The sequence below is a fragment of the Rhinatrema bivittatum genome, chromosome 4 (assembly GCF_901001135.1).
Source record: "Rhinatrema bivittatum chromosome 4, aRhiBiv1.1, whole genome shotgun sequence".
NCBI classification, from domain to species: Eukaryota; Metazoa; Chordata; class Amphibia; order Gymnophiona; family Rhinatrematidae; genus Rhinatrema; species Rhinatrema bivittatum.
Window position 1 is genome coordinate 311,640,316 of NC_042618.1, and position 27,179 is coordinate 311,667,494.

General features: G+C 44.8%; 1 protein-coding gene across 1 annotated transcript in view; it reads left to right on the top strand.

The window, feature by feature from the left end:
- Window positions 1–27,179, top strand: part of LOC115090769 (myosin-16-like) — a 292,772-nt gene that overhangs the window by 179,663 nt on the left and 85,930 nt on the right. Inside the window, exons 13-14 of the mRNA XM_029600261.1 lie at window positions 2,325–2,461; window positions 21,317–21,420. Coding sequence (XP_029456121.1) covers window positions 2,325–2,461; window positions 21,317–21,420 — 241 coding nt within the window. The remainder of the gene's footprint in view (window positions 1–2,324; window positions 2,462–21,316; window positions 21,421–27,179) is intronic.

A 27,179-nucleotide genomic window follows, 5' to 3' on the forward strand; every position in this document is an offset into this window, starting at 1 on the left:
AAGGGTTTTGGGTGGATCCCTGGACCTGTGGCAGATGACCACACCCACAGTGGGAAGTCCTGTGAGGGGCCACAGGTCAGGCTCAGCATAGGAGAGACACACATACACTAGTTCTTTTATTATACAGGATTGGTGAAGTACCAGAGGTGGCAGTAGTGAGCTGGAAAGTAGCCCGGTTGGGCTTGTGGTCCCTCAGGCTCTGGAACAGAGATCCCACAATGGCTGTGCTGTAATAGAGAGAACTGATATTGTGAGTAGTAGCAGCATATGCAGAGTTCAGGAATAGAGCCTCATTGGTAATGTACTCACACAGCGGTCTCTCAGTGTGGAGCACAGGAGCTGGAGTAAAGGCAGGCCCTCGAGGAGCGAGTACCTGGTTCCAGGGAATAGATCTGAGAGATAGAGATGGTAACTCACAGATGTTATAGGCAGCGGTGTCTTCCTGGCAGAAGGGGAGTCCCAAGTAGTGAGTCCAGGAACATGGACCCTCGAAGAGCGAGTACTGGTTCCAGACTGCGACCTGAAAGATAAGAGAGATAGGCCCCGAGGAGCGGGTACCCCAAATAGAGTAGGTCCAAAGGAGGCAGAGTTGCAAGGTATGGAGAGCGAATCCCATCCGTTAGGAAACCTTTGCTAACTCGATTAGCTAGCAATCACGAAGGCCTTTTGTATCCTGGATGCATGACGTCATTACAGGGGGACACCCCTGAGGTTCGCGCCACTGAAGGTACTTGAAGCAGGGCCGCACGGCGCGTGCGCCCTAAGGCAGCTGAACAGCATGGAGGGAGGCAGTGCCCAAGCCAGACCGGGGACGCCGGGGAGGATGGCAGGCAGACGCCGCGGCAGCCAAACGTTCGTCAACCGCAGGAGGAGTCGCCAGAGAGGTAAGGAGGGCAGAGTGGAGACGTCGGGCAGCGGCAGTCATAACACCCTCCCACTCCTTTCCCACCCACCCCAGCTCATACTTTAATTTATAGGCAGGTGACAGTTTTACACTAAAATAAAATAAAAATAAAAAAATTAATCAGCCTTTTATCTTACATTCAGAAATTCCACACCCCTTATCAAGAGTTTAATCATTCCCTTGTAGGTCACTACCAGATATATAGTGAATAATATAATACATTTAAAGGACCCTAATTGTACACAATCCTACGCCCATAGCAACCTGAAATTTAACTAGGAACTGAACAAATTTAAGATCATGGCAGCAGTCCAGGAGCAAGAGGGGGGGCTCCCAGTCTTCTGCATCTAGTGTCACATGTATGATTTTTTACCCGCTGGTGAGAAATTGTACGTGTGCATCCAATGCAAGGAGCTCCTGTCTCAGAAAACAAGTCCAATCTCTGGAGGCTAGAGTGGCAGACCTGGAGGAGATGAGGCAGACAGAGAAGTATATAGATGAGACCTTCAGGGAAATTGTAGACAAGTCCCAAATCCAGTCTGGCAGCCCTAGTGCTGCCTTGGAGGAGAAAAGTCTCAGGATCAGAGAACATCAACCTTCTGCAGCAATAAATTATCATGTAGCAAGGACCTGCTCTCAAGGTGGTACATAATGTCCTCTCTCACAGAGGATGTGTCTCCCAGGGCTACTGCCCAGGAGGGAAGGGCTAAGTCAATCATCATAGTTGGTGATTCGATTATTAGGAATGTACCTACCTGGCGCGAAGGTGGTAGACCTCATGCGTCACCTTTATAGGATTTAAACAATGCTGAGGAGGAGCCAGCTGTAGTGGTACATGTGGGCACCAACGACATAGAAAAATGTGAGAGGGACTTTATGGGAGTCACATTTAGGCTCTTAGGTAGAAAGCTGAAATCCAGGGTAGCATTCTCTGAAATGTTCCCTGTTCCATGGGCAAGTCCTCAGAGGCAGGCAGAGCTCCGGAGTCTCAACGCCTAAATGCAAAGCAGATTTTCTCCAAATCTGGTTTCCTTATTTGGATTCTTTGCCTTGAAGCAGGATACTGAATGACCTTGGTTGATTGGACTTCTTCTACTGCTTGTTTCCTCAATATGTATGTCTTTGGGGTGTTTTTTATTTTTGGATTTGAGCTTTTGCCTTTCTGGAATGCTGTATTAGGGTGGGAGGGGAGGAAAGGGTATCATTTTTCTGTGGGCTTGTTTTTGTGATTCATTTCTGGAATTATATCGATTTTGCATACTTTACAATAGACACAGAGTGTAAATAGTCAATCACTTCATATCAGTTTTTGTAAGTTATATTGTTAAAATTAAGAAACATATCTAGACTAGACTTTTGTAGATTCAGTTTCTTAGTCACTCAACGTGTATGTCTGTTACTTATTTTGTTTGCTCTTTAGAAGAAGTTGCTGACCAGACAGAACAGCTTGGGGATGTTGGCAAAAGTGTTCATGAGCTCCAGAAGTCCAAGAAAAAGCTGGAAATGGAAAAGGAGGAGCTGCAGGTAGCCTATGAGGAAGCAGAATCTGCCTTGGAGGTGAGCAGCTGAAAGATGAGAGATGAGCAGCTGCAGGGAGTTGGAGGTGAGCAGCTGAAAGATGAGAGATGAGCAGCTGCAGGGATTGGAGGTGAGCTGTTGCAGGGAGTTGGAGGTGAGTAGCTGAAAGATGAGAGATGAGCAGCTGCAGGGAGTTGGAGGTGTGATAATAATATCCCAAAAGATAGCGGGAAAAACCTGAATCAAGAAAATAGTGAAAAATATTCCACTATATATGAAGGCTCTTATTGTACATGAAGAGTGACCATCATACAGTGCCCTTGCAACTGGTGGCTTAAATGTGTAAGCCTTTATGAGTGCTGGGGCTTTATTTATTTATTTATTTAACATTTTTTTTTATACCGACCTTCATAGTAATAACCATATCGGATCGGTTTACATAGAACAAGGGTATAACTGAGGCAATAAATAAAATAGTAATTAACAAGAGAAGAATAAGGCAAAGTTACATTTAACAAGGAGTAAAAACTTGGGAAGCTTAAAGCTGGAAGAAAGGAAGGCAGAAGGAATTATAACATAATACAAAAGGAATTTAAGTTAGAGCATAATATGCTTTAATCTGTGATTGTTCATCGTTCAAAAAGGATAGTGGACCTCTATCCTCTACGTCCATGAGAACTAAAATATGATTAGAGATTGTCTGGGGGGTCATCGAATGCTTGATGAAATAGCCACGTCTTGAGTTTTTTTCTGAAAGTGGTTAGGCAAGGTTCTAATCGGAGACCTGAAGGAATGTTGTTCCATATAGCTGGTCCTGCTATTGAAAAAGCTCTGTCTTTTGTAGAGGAAAGGCGTGAGGCTTTGGTTGGGGGGAAATTCAATGTGCCTTTGTGAATATCTCTAATTGGTCTGTTGGAAGAGTGTAATTTGAAGGGGATTTCAATGTCAAGATGGAGTTGATGATGGATAGATTGTGTATTATGGTGATTGATTTGTAGAGGAATCTAAAATTTACTGGTAACCAATGTAGTTTTCTGAGGATGGGTGAAATGTGATCACCGCGGATGGTGTTGGTTAGTAATCTCGCTGCCGCATTTTGTATCATCTGCAGTGGTTTGGTGGTCGATTTGGGGAGGCCGAGGAGAAGGGCACTGCAGTAATCTATCTTAGCAAATAGTAGTGCTTGGAGGACTGTCCTAAAGTCTTGGAAGAAAAGAAGTGGTTTGAGTCGTTTCAAAACCTGGAGTCTATGAAAGCAGTCTTTGGATGTAGTGTTGACCATTTTCTTTAGGTTTAGTCTATTATCCAGCAGTACCCCTAGATCTCTCAGATGTTTGTGGGTGATGAGTGCATTGAGTGGGGATGATAGGTGAGTATTTTCATCTTTTGAGGAGATGAGGAGGAGCTCCGTCTTCGAGGTATTAAGGACCAAGTTTAAACTACTGAGGAGGTTGTTGATAGATATAAGGCAGTTATTCCAATGGGTGATCGCCTTAGAAATAGATTCTGTAATGGGGATTAGAATCTGCACGTCATCAGCATACAGATAATGAATTAAATTAAGGTCGGTCAGTAATTGGCATAGGGGGAGGAGGTAAATATTGAAAAGGGTTGGAGATAGGGATGATCCTTGTGGCACGCCAAGGGTGGATTTTGTTAAAGGTGATTCTTTATGATTGATTTTAACTTTGAAAGATCTGTTGCAGAGGAAGGATTTAAACCAACTGAGGGCTGATCCGGAGATACCAATATCTGTTAGGCGATCCAGAAGGATGGAATGGTTGACGGTGTCAAATGCCGCCGAGATGTCAAGTAGAACTAATAAAAAGGAGTAGCCTTTGTCTAGACCCATTATAATATGATCTGTAAGTGAAATAAGTAGAGTTTCCGTACTGCGAGCCTTGCGGAAACCATATTGTGAAGGGTGTAGGATATCGTGATCCTCTAGGTACTCTGAAAGCTGGGTGTTTACCAACTTCTCCGTCAGTTTGGCTAAAAATGGGAGACTGGAGATGGGTCTGAAATTGGCTGGTTCATTAGGGTCTAGATTGTGTTTCTTGAGGAGGGGTTTGAGTGATGCGGTTTTTAACCTGTCAGGGTAGATCCCTTGGGTTAAAAGGCAATTTATGATGCTTGTCAGATGTCCTGAGATCGAGTTTGGAATGAGAAGCAAACGTTTTGAAGGGATGTTATCAGCTGGGTGGCTAGATGGTTTCTGTCTTTTTAGAAGGGATTCCATCTCTTTGGATGTTATTGATTCGAAACTGTCGAATTTGGCTCCTTTGGGTGGTTGAGGATTCTTGTCTGAGGTAAGAGGTAGCGTATTTGGAGGTAGAAGGGCGAGTGTGTTCAGGATCTTCTGTTGAAAAAATGAAGCGAGTTCATTTGCTTTAGATAGGGCTTGTTCGTCTGGGATAGACGGGGGGGTTGATTTCGTGATTTGAGTAACGTATGCAAATAGGGCCTGGGCATCGTATTGGAAATGATGAATTTTCTTGGCGTAGAATTCCCTTTTTGTTAGAAGAATAGTGGTCCTGTAATGATGTAGAAAGCCTTTGTAAGTAGACAGAGTAGTTGTATTAGGGGTTTTTCGCCATATATTTTCCTTGTGACGTAGCTCCTGTTTCATCTGTTTTAGTTTAGGGGTAAACCAGGGTTGATTGCCTTTTTTTGTAGGATTGATAGTTTTGGAGACTATAGGGCACCATTTGTTAGCAACTGTTTCGGTGATCTTGTGCCAGGAGGATAGGGCTGAGTCAGGATTGGAAAGATCTAGGTTCATGAGTTCTTTGGAGAGTTGATCACTAAGTATTTCGGATGGGCATGATTTCCTGAATTGAATGGTAGAACGTTGAGGAGAGGTGTGAGTCTGTTTATCTATGGAGAAGGAGGTTTCTATCATAGGTCACTTCTTGTGTGCTCATATAAGAGTCTTTGTGATTAATATATTCCCCCTATTTTTTGGTTGGTGGGGGCTGTATAGAAATGCACTTATCTTTCAATAAGATGTCAAAAATGTAGCTGAACTTGAATCTTCTGCACTTGTCTTTAGAATCACTGATCAATAGTGCAGCGATATTTAATTCTTCCTTTGTGTCTACCAACACTGCAATGTTTCGAAGTGGTTTATACTTCTTCAGGGAACACAAAGCTGCTAGCTGCGAGTGGATAAATCTGTGCAATGAGAGATACATATAAAAGCCCTTTAATGACAGCTTCTAGCTTGGGAGTTGGAGGTGAGCAGCTGGAAGATGAGCAGCTGCAGGGAGTTGGAGGTGAGCAGCTGAAAGATGAGAGATTAGCAGCTGCAGGGAGTTGGAGAAGTGTTTCAGTGGACCTGGAAGCACAGAGAGAGAGAGAGCAAGAATTCTTTTCACAGGAGGAAATAATCAAAACTACCTGCGTTGGGGCAAACTCCATGGGTACTTTTACCCACAGGGTTTGCACCAATAATCAAAGCAAAAACCTGCACAGGCTTTTGCTTTGATTGTATATTGACCTGGAAGATTTCCCTGCAGAGATTATGTCTGAGGGTTAGTTTTTTTCAGTCAGAAGCTCCGTGGGTAGGTTTGAAGAACTAAACCTATGCATGTAGTTCCTCTCTTCACCCCATCTCCACCTCCTCTGTGCCCCTTCACTCTGTGGATTAAAATGTTCACCTTGTTGAATAATGCAAATACTTTTAACCATGAACAGGTTGGGCAGTAGTGAAAGCCCCGATTTCCAGAGATAAAATGCTCTTTCACCTGCGGAAATGGCTTTCATTATTGCCCTCACACTGACCTGAGGATGATCAGGTGACCTTAGCATCTTCCCATTTTTCCTAGATTGCTATACTATACTATGCAGCTCCACATCAAACCAGGCCAGCTGTGCATTGTGAGCCAGAAAACTAGAAACTGTACTTTGAACCCGTGATGTACCTTAAGCATTGTACAACTTTATTCCTCCTATGGACATTGGACATGGGTGTGCTGAGTGTGAATGCGATCCACATGTTGTGAGGACCTTTTCTAAATGTATTCAACAATGTAGCAGTTGCTGTTACTGCTGGATGTAAAACAGTAAGACTTTTCTCTCTCTCTTTCCATTCTTGTCCCTGGTGGCAAAGGTAAAATTACAGAAACTGCTGTGTTGTATTATATAGTATTCCAGCAACTCTGCTAACCTCAGCTGAAATTCTGGGTAAAACAGGTGAAATCTGCACAATGAGGTAATAAATCATGGACTGCTGCCAAATGAAAAGTCAGGCCAGGAGTCTTTTGGGAATAATGCATAAAGTGTATTCACAAAGCACAAGTATTATTAAATAGCTGAGCAGCCTTACTTGTTGTCCAGGAACACAAGAGACAGAGCTCATAAGATAGGAAATGACAATTTGGGGGAATTTTTTATTCTTCTACAACATGGTCTAAACAAGATGCACTGCTTCTTCCAGTCTGCATCTCTCGAGCCACACGTGGCTCTTTCTTATTCTAATTATGACTCTGGAGCGCTCAGAAGCCAAGCACCAGTCTTCCACCAACCCCCTGAAACGCGTTGGCCTGCTGTCTGCCTCCTGGTGATCCTCCCGCTTCTGAGCAGCCGACCCTGTACCTTCCACCCACTGCTGGCTTTTCAGAAGGGGGAGAATCATCACATGTGTACGCTGCACATCACCGCTGCACCAGAAGTCTACCACTGCATCATCTGAATGCCTCATCTGAAGGCCCCCCTGTCACACCATCTGAATGCCCCATCACCAATACCACATTTGAAAATGTCCGCCCTTACCTATGGAAGTCGCTCTTGTTCAAATGGTACTAAAATGGTATACTCTAGAGAAAACGCAAAATAGGGGAGATATGACAGAGACATTGAAATACCTCCAAGGTTTCTATGCAATGAGGCCAGCCTCTGTCAATGGAAAGGATGCTCTAGAGTGAGGGTTCATGGGATGAGGGCGATAGGAACTCAGGAGTAATCTAAGAAAATATTTCTTTACTGTAAGGATGGTGGATGCATGGAAAAGCCTCCCCATAGAGGTAGTGAAGACAAGGACAGTATCTGAATTCAAGAAAGCATTGGACAATAGGGATGTGCATTCACCTAGGACGAATTAGACGATTTCAACTAAATTGTCTAATTCATCCTATTTTGGCCACCCTGAAAAATGGAAGAAATTTCAGGAAATTTCGTTTTTCAGGGTGGCCAAGAAAATAAGGCCCGAACCACGGCAAAATGAAATTTCCCGCGGCGGGCCGATAACGAAGGCCAAACCGAAAAGTTTGGCCGAAGCACATCCCTATTGGACAAGCACAGGGGATCTCTGAGGGAATGGTAGTAATTGTAGAGCTGAGCAGTTTTTGGGATGAACTGACTAGTTAGGCCATGTGGTCTTTATCTGCCAACAATTTTCTGTGTTGCTGCTGCCACCATCCACATTCCTGAACGACCTCTTACTTTTCCTCCTGTGGGCTATGTTCCTCCATTGTCTCCTGCTGCTGCCAGATCAAGGGGAATGCTGAGCAGAGATTGAGAGAGCCCCACCCAGTTAGCCATTTTTTGTGCAACTGGCTGCAAGATTCATTCACAGCATAATCCGCCCTCCTTTCCATCCTCCCTCCTGCCGGAAGGAGGCATAAGAAAGCAGTACTGTTTCCTACTGGTGCCTCATCTGCCATTGTCATAGCATGGGAAAAGCACCAGTGGGGGAAGTAGGATAAAGACAGGATGGAAGAGGTCCAGAGTGAGGGTCACCAAAATGGTGAGGGGTCTGTATTGGAAGCCCTAAGAGGAAAGGCTGAAGAATCTGAATATGTATACCCTGGAAGAGAGGCAGAGATATGATACAGCCTTTCATATACCTGAAATGCTTTAATGATGTAAAGACATCAGAATTTTTCATTTTCGTTTCATTTTTTTTTAAATTTTAATAGGATTTATTAATCGCTTAACACAATAATGGCTGAAGCAATGTACAATAAAACATTCATAAAAAGAGAAAAATATAAATAAAAACATATAACAAAATAAAAACAATACATTAAAATATAATAAAATTAATAAAAACATGATAAAAAATATACAAAACAAAACATCTGGACTGCATATTAGGTGATCACTAGTAAGTAACATTAGCACTGATAGGAAATCTGCTTCAGAAGAAAGGTTTTAAAATCTTTCCAAAAGGTTTTACTGCTGGGGTTTAATCTTAGATCCAATGGTAGGGAATTCCAAATGGAGGGTGCTGCCATGGAGAAGGCCGATTTTCTGGTGGATGTTAAGCGGGCAGCTCGAACAGATGGCATGTCAAGGAGTCCGCACTGAGATGAGCGCAATCGACGAGTGGGGTTGTAAATTCTCAAAAGAGCATTAGCCCAAGGACATGAATCTGAAGTCAATAATTTTGCTATAAGTAAGAAAATGCTGAAAACAATTATCTGATTGATTGGTAGCCATTTTAGATTTAACAACACCTGCGTGATATGTTGGTTCTGCTTTGTACCTGAAATAAGGTAAGCTGCCGAATTTAATAATAATTGCAATGGTTGTAGAGTAGATGTAGGCAATCCAGGATACAGACCAATTCAGTAATCAATCGTGGGGATAAATGATGGTCTGAGCAACTATTTAAAAGTCTGAAGCAAAAAGAAATGCCTCAGGCCTGCAATTACTCGCAGTTTATAGAAACCTGACCTAATCACAGATCATATCTGGGATTTAAAGGAAAGACGGGTATCAGTTAAAACTCCCAGGCTTTTAATTGGGTCTGCAATAGAAAAGGATTGATTTTCCACTGAAATAACTGGAAGAGTTTTTTGAATGTGGGATCTCTGAATAACCAAGAATTCTGTTTTTGCCATATTTATGCTAATTTATTGTGCTGTAGCCAGGATTGAATTGAGGAGAGACAAATATTTAATAGATCAGTTGTCTCCCTCCATGTATTACACAAATGAATTAAAAACTGGATATCGTCTGCGTAAATTTTGTATCCCTCACAGACAGAAGCAAGCAATTTTGCAGTTGTGCTAAATAAATGTTAACTAATACTGCCAACAGGGCAGAGCCTTGTGGAACTCCCATATCCATAGAAATAACTTGTGAAATTTCAATATGAAATTTAACCTGAAAAGAACGGTTCTTGATAAAAGAGGTAAACCATTCTAAAACATTTCCATTGAAGCTGAATTCTTATAAACAGAACAATAGAATCTCATGGTCAACGGTGTCGAAAGTGGTAGCGATATCAAGGGACACTAGGAGAAACTTGTTCCTACTATCAGTTCCTCTACGAAGGGTATCAGTAATGCATAAGAGCAGAAACTCTGTACTCATAGATTTTCTGAAACCAAATTGCTGAGGATCCAAAAACTTATTTTATTCCAAATGGGCTGTTAATTGTGTCAAGGCAATGTTCTCTTTTACCTTTGCAACAAATGGCAGGGAAGAAATAGGTTTATAACTGTTTAGATCAGCTAAATCAGATGTGGCTTTTTTTAGAATCAGTTTTACTGTTGCTTTTTTGAAGATATCAGGAAGAAATCCTTCCTCGAAGGACTTATTTATGATTGTAGTAAGAATGGGGCTCAAAATTTCTCTCAACGTTTTAAATAATGCCACCGAGCAATTGCTCAAAGGGCAGAAGACTGTATTCATTTTTTAAATAATCTGTCTAACTTCTAATGGTGAGATATATGAAAAAGATGACCAAACGTTCTTAACAAAGGAATTAGGGGAGGAATACCAAACTGCCATACTTACAAAATTTAGGAAGATATTTTCAACCTTCAGTTTAACGAATCTAAAAAATGAATCAGCAGAGAGTGAATTATTCATGGGCTGGTTACAAGTAGTGGGTGTAGTTAAGGTTTTTAGCCACCTTAAATAAAGATTTTGGATTAAAGCCAATTTTTCAGATTTTATATGAGAAGAAAGATTTTTTGCCTTCTAAAACTTTCAATTGGTATTGGGAAAAGCAGTAACCTAAAGGTTTTTGCCAAATCAGTAGAGGGAGCTTTCTTCCATGCTTGCTTGCATTTTCTAAGTGCACGGTGAGAGGAGATTAAATCTGGGGAGTTTTTAAAATATAACTTCTTTGGTTCATCTTTCATCAATTTTAATGGGGCAATTTCATCCAGGTTGGAAATAACATTATCATTCCAACAAAATATTAAGGTTGTAGGAAGAGGAAGGGTATTCCTAGAGGTGAAAGAATTAGTAAATTGACAATATCAGTCATACCACTCTGAACTGAATAAGCAAAATCTCCCAGTTCAGATTTCATAGGAGTTTTCATAGGCTAAGAAAACTGAAATAAATGATGATGGATCCAAGGAACAGCTTGAATATTCACAGAATCCATACACTGGTCTCTAACAGATGTATTAACAAAGACTAAGTCTAATATGTGCCCAAGCCAGTGAGTAGGTGAAGAAATCACTTGGAACCAGCTCACGGATTCTAAAATTTCGAGAAAGAGATTCCCATTAAGAGTAGGGGAGGAACTATTCAGAGGAAGGTTAAAATCACCTAGGATAATAAGATTATTGAAATCAGTTTGGGCTGTAATTAGTTGTTCAAAGAAAACAGATAGATTTGCCACTAGAATTTTAGGTGGACAATATGAAAGACAAATTGAAAAAATCGAGGTGAAAAGCAGTAGAATTTCACAAGAAGTATTACCACCTAAATCGTCAAAAGAGTGATTCCAGGATTTTTTGAAAATAATAAGTAATCCCCCTCCCCTTTCCTTCTTTCTAACTAATGAAAAACAGGCATAATTGGGTGGACAAATTTGATTCAAAATAACAAAATCAGAATTCAATAACCAGGATTCGGTCACACAGAAAAAAGCGGTTTTTTCAGCTAAAATTAAAGCATATACTACCAAAAATGTACTCTTAATTGCTTGAGCAGTGACTAAAAAGATGTCAAGGTCAGATAAAGTAGAATGAGAATACATATTGGATGGATGAATATTAACTAACCAGAATGGCTGCTGATGATACCTAAATCATTTAGCATTATCGAGTTCCCATATTGACCATGTAAAAACAATAGTGGGAATCTTGGAAAATGACTGAGAACAGACAGGGACAAAATCACTATCAGCATTATTAATGAGATGAATATACTTATCTAGTATGACTTTAGGCACACACTCAGGAGCACATGAAGGAGCGCATGAAGGATTTCTTTTATTGCACTCCTTCATGCGCAACAGAGCGCATGAATCACTGGTACGTAGTGCCTCCGGTGTCGCTCCCTGGTTTTTGTCCGCCCCCCCCCCCCCCCGCATGGATGATGTCAGCAGGGGGTGGAGTTTGCACCTGTTAGCAGGGGGTCCAATGAGGCAAGAAACACTGGGTTCTTCTCACCACAGGCAATTGAAAGCATGTCCTCAGCTGTCCTGGAGAGGCAAATAATCCTGTCAGTGCAGGCAGTGCAGACCAAACTCCCTCCAGTGTCGCTCCCCAGTATTTGCCCTCCCGCACAGATGACGTCAGCAGCGCTCACTCCCGATGACAGGGGGTCCAATGACGCAAGACACACTGGGTTCCTCTCACCAGAAGTGATTGAAAGCATGTCCCAGAAAGAAAACTGTAGAACAAGCAGTTATGATATAAAACACCAAGGGGTGACTGAGAACCAACATCAGAAAATATTTCTTCACAGATAAAATGGTGGATGCCTAGAAGTGGTGGTGAAGACGAGAATGGTAATGAAGAAATAGTGTAATCCAGGGCCAGATTAAGGCAGAAGGTGCCCCCGGCTATGGAGGGAGGAGAATTATCCTCCATGCAGGAAGGAGAAGCATTGGGGATGATCCCTCCATCTCAAATCCCCCTCCCCTTCTTCCTTACCTATAAGTTGTGGTGCCACTTCTCTCTAGGTGCCAGAAGATGCAGTAAAATTCAGAGCAGGGCCTTCAGCAGCCCTGGCGCACTGAGTGACCCTGCGGTGCTCTGCCCCTTGAACAGGTTTCCATGGCAACAAGAAGCCTGTGGAGGTGGAGGGGGTGTGGTGCCACATGGTTACTCCACACACCAGGGCTACTGAAGACCCTGTGCTGACTTTTCCTGCATCTTCCAGCAACTGGAGGGAAGAAGCATCACCACAGCAGCAGCAGCGGCAACACTCCAGTGCCTATAGAAATTTGGCACTGGAAGCAGTTGCCTATTAAGCCTATGCCTAAATCCAGATCTAGGGAAGTCTGTATTAACTGTAGGGGTAACATTGTTTGCTTGTGGGTTACTGCACGGAGTGGCAACTATTACCCTTAACAGAAGTGCATGCGGCTGCAGTAGCAACTTGTTGGGCAGACTGTTTGGACCATTTGGTCTTTTTTTGCAGACATTTACTATGTTACTATGTTACTAGGAGGTTAAGAGAAAGAGTCATCACTGGTGCTTTTCTCAGATTTAGGTTCAGGAAATGTTGTCATGACAACAGTTTTACATGTGTTGTTGAAGTAATGGAGAAAGTGGTTAAAAGGAGAATAAGAAGAAAAATATATAATAGTGCTAATAACTGTAATTAAGATGACAGGGTACAGAATGCTTAATAATATGGACAATTACTAGGTTCTGGTGCTGTTCTATATTATCAAATAACACTAGGACCAGGGGACACTCCTTGAAACTAACAGGTGGTAGATTTAAAACAAATTGGAGAAAGTAATTTTTACTCAATCCACATTCAAGCTGTAGAATTTGTCGCTGGAGGATGTAGTCACAGCAACTAGTATAATTTGGTTTAAAGAGCTTGGACAAGTTCCTGGAAGAACAGTCCAGGGAAACACACTGGGAATGAAAAACAAGAAACTGGATCTACTTTTTGGGATGGGCCACTGGCAGAAGCAAGATACTGGGTTCGATGGTCTGAGCCAGCATGGCACGTCAAAGATTTTCATGTTTCTATTACCTCTGGGCACACCATACAGGGTTGTGCCTCAGCTCTATTGGCCAGGGCACTGCAGAGAATAGCCCTCTGCTTCCTGCTCCTTCCAGTCCCCTCCTCTCCCAGGCAGCAACCTGCACAGATAGCGCAGTTGCTTACCTGTAACAGGTGTTCTCCAAGGACAGCAGGATGTTAGTTCTCACATGTGGGTGACATCATCTGATGGAGCCTGGCACAGAAAACTTTTGTCAAAGTTTCTAGAAGCTTTGACCAGCAGACTGAGCATGCCCAGCCTGCTACTATCCGCAGGTCTATGCGAGGTCCCCCTTCAGTCTCATAACATAGCAAGCAGACAAGAAAGAAAAAAAACCCACAAAGGTGAACCTAACTCCGTGGGGAGGCGGGCGGGATTCCTGCTGTCCTAGGAGAACACTTGTTACAGGTAAGAAATTGCACTTTCTCCTAGGACAAGCAGGATGGTAGTCTTCACATGTGGGTGAGTACAGAGCTCTTGACTGACCCATTCAACCGGAGGGACCAGGAGCGGCCACACAAGGTGCCAACAGGCACAACACAACTGTGGCGCTGTGGGAAAAACAGGAGTGTTCTGGTCCCACCAGAAGTACGAGCAGAGAGAGTTGGGTTCAGGTCTGGAACAGGTTGCTCAGGATGGACTGACCAGGGGCTGATCTTGGGTAAAGATCGGCCCGGGAATTTTCCGACCAGGCCAGCCCAGGAGATACCCTGAAGTCTGCCGAGCGCGGCTCTGTCGTGGCCGCGCTCGGCAGACCACGTGTCCAAAGCGACCGGCCCACTGGGGGATGCCCAATTCCCCAATAGGCCAATCTCCACCTGGGACTGACCGAAGACACTGTCCTGACGGCTATCCCTGTCAAGGCAATAATGAGCTGCAAATGTGTAGAGAGAACTCCAGGTTGCGACCCGGCAAATTTAAGTGATGGTGACTGCGCTCAAATGAGCCACCGTTGCCGCCATCACCCGCACAGAATGAGCCTTCACTCTGCCCTCTAGCTGAAGGCATGCCTGCGCATAGCAGAAGGCAATGTAATCTGCTAGCCAGCTAGACAAGGTCTGTTTTCCCACCACCATCTGCAGCCTGCTAGAATCATATGACACAAAGAGCTGGGTGGACTGTCTATGGCTCACCGTGCGATCTAGGTAGAAAGCTAAAGCCCGTTTACAGTCCAGGGTGTGGAGATCCCGTTCCCCTGGGTGGGAATGAGGCCTTGGAAAAAAAGGTGGGTAAAACAATTGACTGGTTGATGTGGAAATCAGTCACCACCTTGGCAGGAACTTAGGATGCATACGCAGAACCACATGGTGATGGAAGAACTTCATGTAAGGTGTGCACGTGACCTGAAGCTCACTGGGAATATAACTTTCCAGGTGAGGAACTTCAGGTCACAGGACTGCAGTGGTTCAAAGGGAGGCTGCACCAGTCTTGCCAGGATGACGTTGAGGTCCCAGGGTACTGCCAGTGGCCGAAGAGGGGGCTTCGGTTGGAGGAGACCCCGCATAAAGCAGCCATCTAGGGGCTGGACTGAAATGGGCGTACCAGCGACACCTCAGTCATATGTGCTTGCCGTGCTGAGGTGCACCCTGACGGAGCTGGTCTGGAGCCCAGACTCGGATAAGTGCCACAGGTAGTCCAGCAGCTGGGGAAGAGGGCATGAGAAGGGGTCTAACCCATGCCCTCCACACCAAATGGAAAAATGTTTCAATTTCAAGCTGTAGGACTTCCATGTTGAAGGTTTCTGGGACTCTATCAGAACCCTGGAAACACAGTCAGAGAGCTGTAAAGGCTGAAGGATTATGCGCTCAACATCCAAGCCATGAGGGCCAGTGCCCGGAGGTTGGGGTGGCGCAGGGTGCCTTGGTTCTGTGATATGAGGTTGGGCGCTGTCCCCAGCAGAATGGGTGCACGCACCGACAGGTCCTGGAGAAGTGGAAACCAAACCTGCTGTTGCCATGAGGATGCCACAAGAATCATGGTCTCCCTGTTCTGCTGAAGCTTTGACAGAGTCTTCGATAGGAGTGGTAGAGGGAGGTACGCATACAGGAGGCCCTGCCCCCAGTGAAGAGAGAAGGCATCGCAGGCCAAATGGCCATTCCCCGCTGTCAGGGAGCAGAACCTGCTCACCTTGTGGTTGAAAGGGGAGGCGAACAGGTCCACATCCAGTGTACCCCATCGGTGGAACAGGTCGGCCACCACTGCCAAGTAGAGGGACCACTCATGTGGTTGGAAGGTCCGGCTGAGGCGGTCCACCAGCACATTGAGGTGACCTGGTAGGTAGGTGGCCCACAGACACATCCCTTGGGAGAGAGCTCAGATCTAAACCTGCACCGCCTCTTGGCAGAGGAGGAACAAGCCCGTGCCACCCTGTTTGTTGATGTACCACATCGCGACCTGGTTGTCTGTCCTGATCAGAACTTCCTTGGATGATAACTGGTCCCTGAAGGCCCACAAGGCGTACCGAATTGCCCGAAGCTCCAGAAGATTTATCTGGCAACGAGCCTCAGCGATGGTCCAAAAGCCTTGGGTGTGTAGGCTGTTCATGTGGGCTCCCCACCCCTGAGGAGAAGCATCGGAGGTGAGGGTCACTTGGGGAAGTGCAGGCTGAAAAGGAAGTCCGTGTTCCAGATTGGAAAGGGCTTCCCACCAAGCCAGAGATGCTCTGAGAGGGTTTGTGACCGTAACCATAGCCTCTAGATCCTGAGATGCCTGTTGCCACTGGGACCGCAAGGCCCACTGAGGGCTCCTCATGAACAGGCGGGCCAAGGGAGTCACATGGACAGAGGCCGCCATGTGTCCCAGTAGGCAGAGCAGGAGATGGGCTGGCACCCTCCTGCTGCTGCGGATAAGGGTAGCCAGCGAGGAAAGGGCAATCGCCCAATCCCTGGGCAGGAAAGTTTTGCTTGTGCCATGTCCAACTTGGCGCCTATGAAGTCCAGCTGGAAGGACGGGCAGAGGTGCGACTTGGGGAAATTAATAATGAACCCCACTGTCTGAAGGGTCTGCACCGTTAAGGGCAGAGCTTGCAAGGCCCGGAGCGGGAGTCACTCCTGACCAACCAGTCATCCAGGTATGGAAACACATGGACCAATCAACGCCTGAGGTAGGCAGCCACCACCACTAAGCATTTGATGAAGGTGCGGGGGGCCAATGTCAGCCCAAAGGGCAGCACTTTGTACTAGAAATGTGCATTCCCCACCACAAAGCGAAGGTTCTTCCTGTGGCTGGGAACAATTGCAATGTGTGTGTATGTCTCCTTGAAGTTGAGGGAGCAAAGCCAGTCTCCTCTTCGGAGGAACAGGATCAGCGTGCCCAGAGAGACCATCTTGAATTTTTCTCTTATGAGAAACCTGTTCAATGCCCTGAGATCAAAAATGGGACGCAAGCTGCCATTCCTTTTCGGGATGAGAAATATCTCGAGTAGAACCCTTGGCCCTGTTAATGGCGAGGGACCGGTTCCACTGTGCCCGCTGCAAGGAGAGTGGAGAGTTCTGTTTAAAGAATGGCCAAATGGGCAGACACCCCTCGATGGACATGGGGGAGAGGTCTCTGGGAGCCAGCTGAAGTGTAAACAGTACCCCTAGAGGACAATAGAGAGGACTCAGTGGTCCCACGTTATCTCCTCCCAGCGACAGGTGAAGCTGAGGAGCCTGCCTCCGACTGGGGGATCGGACACCAGGGGAACTGCCAGCTGGCTTACGCTTCCTCTCTGCCAGTCAAAAGCCCGTGGCCTGGGCTTGCTGGGGAGCCGGTTGGGGCCTAGGGGCCCGCTGCTGGTGGGGATGATCCCTGGAACTAGTTTGAGGCGGGCGAGTCCGAATGGCCAGACGGTAATACTCCTCTGCCGATAAAAAGGCTTATGAGAACTTTGCCTGGAGGATTTCCTGGCTGAGGATGGCCCTTCTGAGGCACTAGCAGATAGCTGCTAGAGGGTATCATGATGGTCCTTCAGCTGCGCCATCGCATCCCAGACCTTATCCCCGAATAGATTCTCACCTGTACAGGGGAGGTTGGTGAGCCTATCTTGGACCTCCAGCCAGAGGTCCGAGGCTCGGAGCCAAGCTATCCTTCTGGCGCTAATGCCTATGGCGGCTAAGCGGGTGCAGACTTAAAAACATGGTAGGGGGAACGCACCTCGTGTTTTCCTGCTTCCAGACCCAGTGAGGCAATGGCAGCAAGGGCTTCCTGCTGCCATTGCACAATTAAACTCTGGAATTTGTTGCCAGAGGATGTGGTTAGTGCAGTTAGTAAAGCTGTGTTTAAAAAAGATTGGATAAGTTCTTGGAGGAGAAGTCCATTACCTGCTATTAAGTTCACTTAGAGAATAGCCACTGCCATTAGCAATGGTAACATGGAATAGACTTAGTTTTTGGGTACTTGCCAGGTTCTTATGGCCTGGATTGGCCACTGTTGGAAACAGGATGCTGGGCTTGATGGACCCTTGGTCTGATCCAGTATGGCATTTTCTTATGTTCTTATGTTCTGTTGCTGAGGAAGGACTTCTGCAAAATCCTGGACTCGCTTCCAGAGATTGCGGTTGTACTGAGTCATATAGAGTTGGTAGGCCGCAATGCGGGCAACCAGCATGGTACCCTGGAAAATGTTTCTCCCTATGGAATCTAACTCCCTATGCTCGAGTGGAGGCATGCTACGGGAGCGCCAGGCCTTTTTCAAGGCAGACCTCACGACCACCGACTGGTGGGGGAGCTGTCTCCTCTCAAATCTCAGGGCCTGTTGCACCAAGTAGGTATACTATACAAAGGGTCAATAGTTAATCCCTCTTCTGTCGGAATACTTAACTATACACAAGAAGAAGACACTTATAGTTTATAATTTTTATTTGCATTACACACATATACCTATCTAACATTAAAAATACTCTCTAACTCATGCATCCATCACATACACACCACATAAAATCCCATATCCCAATAATTTCAAATATCGAATAATTTACACTTTGAAAACGTCTTTTAACATACAATTAAAAAAGTATACACATGTAATAAATGATTACAACATATTATGTATCCAATGCTATGAACATTGTATCTATAGAGTATTAATATTAGTCCAACTATCCGACAAAGATCTTCGTTTCACCCCTTTTAACTCAGGGGCTTCCTCAGGGATGGACTTCAAAGCTATTCAGAATACCGCCTCACTCTATAATGCATCTGGAATTCCTCCACCATGTATTTTCAATCTATATTCGTCAGGGGGCAGATACGTTGTATTCGGCAAGGGGGGCCCCCGATACATTAATACGTTCATTCTTATTCGTTTCCCAGTTAAAATTTAATTAACTACAACCTCCCACCCTCCTGACCCCCCCAAGACTTACCAAAATTTCCTGGTGGTCCAGCGGGGGAGTCCGGGAGCCATCTCCTGCACTCACGCCATCGGCTGTCGGTATTCAAAATGGCGCCGATAGCCTTTGACCTTACTAAGTCACAGGGGCTACCGGTGCCATTGGTCGGCCCCTGTTACATGGTAGGAGCAATGGACGGCCGGCGCCATCTTGTGCTCCTACCATGTGACAGGGGCTGACCAATGGCACCGGTAGCCCCTGTGACATAGTAATTTCAAAGGCTATCTGTGCCATTTTGAATACCGGCAGCCGACGGCGTGAGTGCAGGAGATGGCTCCCGGACTCCCCTGGATCACCAGGGAGTTTTGGTAAGTCTTGGGAGGGTCAGAAGGATGGGGGGTTTGTTTAAATTCGCTCCTTTAGACGGCCGAATAATTCGGTGAAGATTCGTTGAATTCATGGGGAATCGTGATATGTTTTGCTTCCCCACGAATACAACGAATATGGCCCTATACGTTGCAGATTACCAATACGTTGCAAACGAATGCGCACCCCTAGTAGCTGACCCGAGGAAATGGGACAGTTGCCAGACAAGGACAAGTTGGGGTCCAGCCCCATGGAGCGGAACAGGACTAGGTAGATCTCTGGAGTCAAGGCGCTGCCCAAGGAGCGGGCAAGCACTGACAGTTTTAGACAAGGATACAGGCACAGCCCCGAGGAGCGAGGAGGCCCAACGAAGAACTCACTGATACTGCAATGATCCAAAAGAGACACAAGTAGCTGGAGCCAAGGCAGGGTTGGACCCAAGAGGTGCAGAGCCAGCCTGAGGAGAGGGGGTAGGCCAGGGGAGCAAGTCCCCAACGAAGCGCACACTGACCCCCAAGGAGCGGGTGCCAGACAGGGTCCAAGGAGCAGCAGCAGGCAACCTCTCAGGGATCCGCAGGAGCTCAGTGCAGGATGGAACTTGTTGCCAAGACAGTTTGCTGGGGGCAATGGTGGAGCTTATGAATGAGAGGCCAATGACGTCATCACAGCAGGATGCCCCCGAGGTTCCCGCCGAAGAGGCTTCAAAGGTGAGACCTGTGAAGTGCGCACCTAGGAAGGCCCAGTGTCGGAGCAGGGAGCGGTGGTGTCCATGTCGCCGAGGAGAGTCCCGCGGAACGCGGCGATGCAAACAAGCCCGCACAGCGAGAAGCCCCGGGGAGGGCAGGAGAGTAGTGCAGGACATGAGTACTCGCTGTCGCAGCCATCTGTGACCAACAGGCATAACACAAGCAAAGGCAAAAAGAAGTGGTCAAGCAACAAGAAAATCAAAAGCTCAAACTACACCATGCAGCTGATCAGCAAATCATAAATCATATTAAAAATCTTTAAATCATTTTTTGGAGATTTATTTATTAGGGGCATGCAGTCAAAATGTTTTCTTTTCATTATACTTTTATTTTGCTTTATTAAATAAACACATTAAATCCTCCCTTTCTTCCTGTTGTTTTAATACTCCATTCTTATATTTTAGATTTCACACATTTGCATATAGACACCTAAATGTATTCTTTTTATTCTTAATAAAATCCCATTTATTGAGTCGTAATTCAGTAAATCTGGAGTCATTCAGGTGTGTCTGCTCTTTATGTAAATCCATCTGAATTATCCTGGCTTTTTCCACATGGTCTGTATCAGGATACTCTAATTGTCATGGTTTGCTATTCTTCTTTAAAGATATCTCACACCCAACCCTGTGCTCTTGTGCAGAGAGCAGTTTCTCTATATGGGTTTCTTTTGCTCATACCTTGACAGGGATGAACCTCATTCATAAATCAGGGCTTCCCAAACCTGTCTGGAGACCCCACAGTCAATCGAGTTTTCAGAAATATCTATAATGAATATGCTTGCGATAAAGTTGCATAACATGGAGACTCAGTACATGCAAATTTATCTCATTCATATTCATTGTGGTTATCCTGAAAACCCGACAGGCTGTGGGGGCTCCCAGGACAGGTTTGGAAAGCCGTGCTCTAGGTGGTAACTGGTTTTCTGACTTAAATTTTCTGCAGTAAATACCACACTGTTTCCTGCATTTTAGAAGAAGGTACTTAAAAGTTGTGATAAATGCTTAAGGGATAGGATGAACCATTTACCATGCACTAAATAGCCCTTTAATACACTGGCTCCTCAACACCTAGATAAACCAAGTGTAATCCCTCTCACGTTCTGATCCTGGGCACGGGGGGGCACACAGGGAGGACCACAGACCGCGCAAGGCCCCGTGACTTCCTAGGGTTCCCACACAGAGGGGGAAAGTAGAACCTTTTCAAGGTCCTTAGGTTTTCTTCACACAAGGGCTCTTCCTCCTCATCAGCCAAGCACTGAAAACAGCTCCAAAACAATCTACACGCAGTGCTGTTATTCAAAAATAAAGTACTAAAAAACTGATGGCAGGAACACCACAAAGTCCAAAAGCACACTTAGAGCAGTGCACCCAGCAGTAATCAATCTAAAATCACCAAAACAGGCCTCTTCCCACAAGCTTTCTTAAAGTGACGGATGGCACTATGTCTAGTTCACTATAACCAGCTCAGACTGGATTGTTGTCATAAAGTAGATGGGTGATGGGGTAGAGCAGCATATGTGATGGATTCCTGTTCTTCCCCCATATCCTATCTAGGCTGAGGAGAGTAAGGTGGTTCGGCTGCAGATGGAGCTTACACAGGCCAAGGCAGACAGTGACCGCAGAGTCCAGGAGAAAGAGGAAGAATTTGAAGCAATCAGGTAAGTGGTTTGGGGGAAGTTAAGTACACTTGTAAATTAAAAGCAAAATTGTTTTAAATTAAAACTTATCAATTTTTATTTTAGAAACAGAAAAAAACAACATGGATTGTTTGTTTTCTATTTGTAATACTAACAAATGATCACTGAATGGGATTTTTACAGGTGTGAGCATTGCTGTTTTATGTGTTAATGTGGTTTTGGTAAATGGGATTGTGCCCTTAACTAGGTGAGTCTTTCTAACTGGGTGAGAAGTGTTTAGTGGGAGGTATAAAAGTGGAAAGCTTTTGTCAGGTTGCAAGGAAAAAGGGGAGCAGGAGCTCTTACAGTTGCCCACATAACACCCCATGCAGTAACATACCCATTGAGAGTACTGGGGAAAAAAACATGCCACATCCCAGCAATGCTTTCTTAAGAGCTCATGTTTCAGGCCAGTAAAAAAAAAATCTTCATCCCCTTATTTCTCATTGTTACAATGAGTTGGGATCATCTGAGTTAATGAATGCGAGATCTGTGACTTCAATTTATTGGAGCAACATCAATTGGGAACTGAATTACTGAAAGTGATTTTCATGATTTTTCTAGTAAAAGCAGATTTGGATTCAGTTGTGAACATATTTGGTGGATTCAGTTGCGACTATATCTGTTGTTACATCTTGACAGTATATTTGGTATGAGTGAACATTTTAAGAATTTTCTATATGATTACATTTGGTATGAGTGAGTATTTGGTATGAGTATATTTTAAGAGAGGTTATGTGTATGAGTGGAATATTTTAAGTGTGGGTATATTGGTGCAGTGTGCTATTATGAATAATTATGATATTAGCATTTTGTAAATTTTGAATATTGTATATTATTTATATCATATACGTATTGTTTTTTATTTTGGATATTGTATTTACCTGAGCACCATCACTGATTTTTTGTAATAAATATATTTGATATTATTTGTATTATATTTGTATCATTCCATTACATTATCTCTCTCATGTAATATATGTATTACATATGTACACTTTTTTCTCTTTTTTCTTTCTTGTGTTTGTATATCCTCAGGTGACTCTTACAAAGTCTTTATGCTTTGTTTATTGAAATACTAGCCGTTAAGCCCGTTAAAACGGGTGAGATTCCATCGTTCAGACCGGCACGGTTAGAGCCGCTCTGTTCTCCACAACTTCCCTTTTCCTTCCATCCCCTCCCACCTCCTCCACAACCTCTTCCCTCTCCCAGCTCTCCTCCACTCTTTTTTCTCTTCTCCAGAACTTCTTACCCTTCCCACTTGTTCAGTCATATCCTCTTCCCTTTTCCTTCCCCTCTCACCTTCCCCTTCCTTCCCCTTCTACCCTCTCCCTCAGCCCTCCTCCACTCCCTTTTCTGTACTCCACTTTACCCTCCCCATTTACTCACATCCTCTTCCTTTCCCTCCCACCTCCTCCACAACCCCTTCCCTCTCCCTCAGCCCTCCTCCACTCCCTTTTTCTGTACTCCCCAACTTTACCCTCCCCACTTACTCACATCCTCTTCCTTTCCCTCCCACCTCCTCCACAACCCCTTCCCTCTCCCTCAGCCCTCCTCCACTCCCTCTTTTTCTCTACTCCACTTTACCCTTCCCACATACTCACATCCTCTTCCTTCCATCCCTTCTCATCTTCCCTTTCCTTCCCCTCCCACCTCAACTCCTTCCCTCTCCCTCAGCCCTCCTCCACTCCCTTTTTCTGTACTCCACAACTTTACCCTCCCCATTCACTCTCATCCTCTTCCTTTCCCTCCCACCTCCTCCACAACCCATTCTCTCTCCCTCAGCCCTCCTCCACTCCCTCTTCTCTCTGGCCCGCCTGACACTTAACCGCCGCCGCTGCTCCATGGGAGGTCTCCGGGGTGGTCTCTCTCTCTCGTGCGGGGAGAAGCAGTGGCGGCAGCGGCACAGACACAGAAATGGGAGGTCTCCGGAGGTTTCTTTCTCTCTCGCACCTCTCCACCGGGCTCGTTGCTGGCCCGCCCGACGCTCGGTGATGAGGCGCGAGAGAGAGACTCCTGGCGACCTCCCATTTCTATATCTGTGCCGCCGCCGCCGCTGCTTCTCCCCGCGTGAGAGAGAGAGAGAGACCCCTCGGAGACCTTCTGTGCTGCTGCCGCTGCCAAGACAGCTGTCCGCTGGGCTCCCCTCTGACCGACGTGCTCTCACGCATGCGCAGTAGAGTTGCTCTCTACTGCGCATTTGTGGCACGTCGGTCCAAGTTCATTTATCTAGTAGATTATTAAAAATAATAAAAAAATGTTAAACAAAACTCTTGAAATGCAGTTAACCTTTCATGGATTAATATGAATCGCAAAGTTTATCATGATCCACTTACTCTGTTGTAATATCCATGAGCTGCTTTGTATGCATTTGCATGCTACATGGCTCATGAATATTTTACTCACTTTGAGTCGGGTTTTACTTGTGTTATTGGCAATGCTCATGCGAGCTTTGCTGATATCATACGTTAAATGCCAAATTCAATGTTTAATGTGCATTGCCCCTTTATCATATAACCCCCAACTTGGGGTACATAAAATGATAGAAAGAGGTTTCTCTGTTTGTTAAGGGTCCTACCTTCCAATTGGTCATGCAGATGGTGAAGTGGACCTGTACAGAGACAGCTGGGGTAACCCTTCACCATCTTCTCCTCTGGCTGGAAAGGGAGGACTCAGAGCCTGCCCTCCATGAACTCTGGTCCCTGCTTCCTGCTAGTACTGACTAAATAAAATGTATCAGATGAAATGTTTCAAACAGGGGTGGATTGTGGGAAAATAGTGGCCTGGGGGATTTTTCTCCATACTGGCTCATGGGTACCCAATTACACATACAATTTGGTGAGTCACCAAATACAGAATAAAGGGACCATAAAATATACGCAGAAATGCACAGACAAACTGAACTGGAAATCACAACAAGTTAGACTGTATGTAATGCAGCAATGGAAAAACAGAAAATACCATCATTCCTCATAAAACATCAAACAATAAAATCAAGAACTATAAAACATGAATCACAATAGAAAAATCATACTAAAAATATATATTTCAAAACTGCTAATAAATAGAACCTCCAGTAATTTAACTCATATATAAATTTTTGAAAATTTCCCTAACACCAATAAAATATTTCAAAAACAGCAGACATCAAATAATATTCAATAATTAAAACTAATAAGGATAGAAAAAAATCCTCTGTTCTCCATACCTGGGAACTTTTAATTCCAGTCACCTTGAGATGGTCGTGAATTAGTTGTTCTCTAGCACACATCACCATTATATGTTCACTCATGCATACACACAGTCTCCCTCTCTCACTGATGTGCTTGCTTACTCTGACACTGATGCTTACTGACACACATGCTCTCATTCACGGCCTTATGCATGCTTTCACCACATGCTGACTCATTCACTCTCCCTCAAACACATGCTCACTGACACACTCGTCCTGTCTCACTCACACATGTTCAGTGGTACACAAACTCTGACTCATCTGTCCAATCACACTCATAATCATGCTCAGACCTATGCACACTCACACATGCTGTCATTCTCTCCCTTGCACACATGCTCACTGACACATTTGCACTCTTAACGCTCACACATGCTGACATACATACCCTCACTGCCTCATACATTCAGTCATGCTCACTTATGTTTGCTTTTCTCCCCCTCTGTCTGTGAATAAGTAAAAAAACCTTTTTACTTACAAGGTATTTAAAGAATATAGATATGGTTCTGACTGCTCCAGAGACAACGTTCTCAATACAGCATGAAGATCACAGTCGGGGAGCGACATCTGGGATCCTCTGCACTCAAGCCACGCCCACGAGCAACATTGCAGCAGGCCACACCCCCTAGCAGCGGCAGAGGGTACGAAGATTCATCCTAAATAAAGTCAGCTAAGTGTATACTTGCCACAAAGTCTAGCTAGACTGAAATTTTTTAACACCACAAAGTAAGAGTGTATGGAATCCCACCAAAATGGTGGGAGTTCTCCATCAAATGACTTATGAGGAGAGGTTGAAGGACCTAAATATGTATACCTATGTATACTTGAAAGGTTTTAATGTTGCACGATCAACAACAAACCTTTTCCGCTGGAAAGAATCCAATAGAACTAGGGGTCATGAAATGAAGCTCTGAGGAGGACGACTCAGAATCAATGTCAGGAAATATGTCTTCATGGAGAGGATAGTGGATGCCTGGAATGCCTTGCCAGAGGAGATGGTGAAGACAATAACTGCAAGATTTCAAAAGGGCATGGGATAAACACTGTGGACCCCTAAAAGCAAGGGGGAGGGGAATGAAGTAAGAGGCTTGGGGGTAACTTGCTGGTGTGACGGATAATATCCTTAACAAATAAGCCATGGGGGTAACTTGCTGGTATGGCAGATTCTACCCTTTACAAATAAGCCTTCATACTGTGATGCAACTCTGATTGCTCACTGCTTCAACGGCAGGGGGAAAAGAGGAAAAGAGAAATGGGATTCAGTCAACCAACAAGGACATTGAACAGTACAGTCTGGGGAAACAAATAAGCATGGGGGTAATTTGCTTGATGCGGTGGTTACTACCCTTAACTAAAAAGCCTTATACTACACTTCTGATGCAATTCCAACATTGCTCTCTGCTTCAACGGCAGCGGGGGAGGGGGGGGGGAGGAAATTGGACTCAAACAGTAATCAACAAGAGCTTGGCGGGGACTGAGTAACTGATAAGTATGGGAAACTGAGAACTATGGGAGCTTGCTGGGCAGACTGGATGGGCCATAAGGTCCTTTTCTGCTGTCACTTCTATGTTTCTGTGTTTCTATGTTTATGAATCACTGCAGAAGCTGTCATAAGTAATTGTGCCACAGTCATAAGTGAAGAATACGCAGTAGAAAAGCCTCAAAATTCACGGGGACTAGAGATTCATTGGAAAGAGACAGAGAAAGGGGGAAAAAGGGTTAAATAGACATACAGAGTCAAAAACACAGAAAGGATACAACACAAAACTCTTGTTATCTACCTACCTGCAGTTAGAGTGTTGATTTTGTGCTGCTGCACCTGCAAGACAGAATTGGGTCAGAAAGATTCACTTTCTTCATAGTAGCATTAATTACTAAATTCTTGATATAGAAGAAAGTAAGGTAGTTAATACTCAAACCATGCTTATTTGATTGTTTAATGGTTCTCTTCATTTAAAATATGTGTTAACTGGGATTTAAAAGAAGACCAAGTTGTGTTAACTGTGGAAAACTTATGGTACCTTTATAATATTTTCATTACTTGTTTCTCACTGTTTTAACTTGTGATAATAAATCTGAGTCATAGCTGAGAATTTGTAACATTTTTACCTGCTTACATTCAACTTTTTTTTTCTATTTGGGCTCTTCTCTCTCTTCCCCTGGGAGACTTGCTGGGTGGGTTCTGGACCCCTATATCTAATATTGGGAGACCCAGTATCCTTTCCCTCTCTGGGTAATTACAATTTGTTAGGGGTGTGCATCCGTTTTCCACGTATTTGTAATCCGCAACTTATTTTTTGCAATCTGAAAAATACATGGGGAGGCGAAACGCATCGCGACTCCCCACGTATTCAACAGATATCCGTTTTATTCGGCCTCCTAAATAAACATTTAAACCCCCCACCCTCCTGACCCCCCCCCCCAAGACTTACCAAAACTCCCTGGTGGTCCAGCGGGGAGTCAGGAAGCCATCCCTGCCCTCGTTTGCGGTTTCCTCACGGCGCCGATA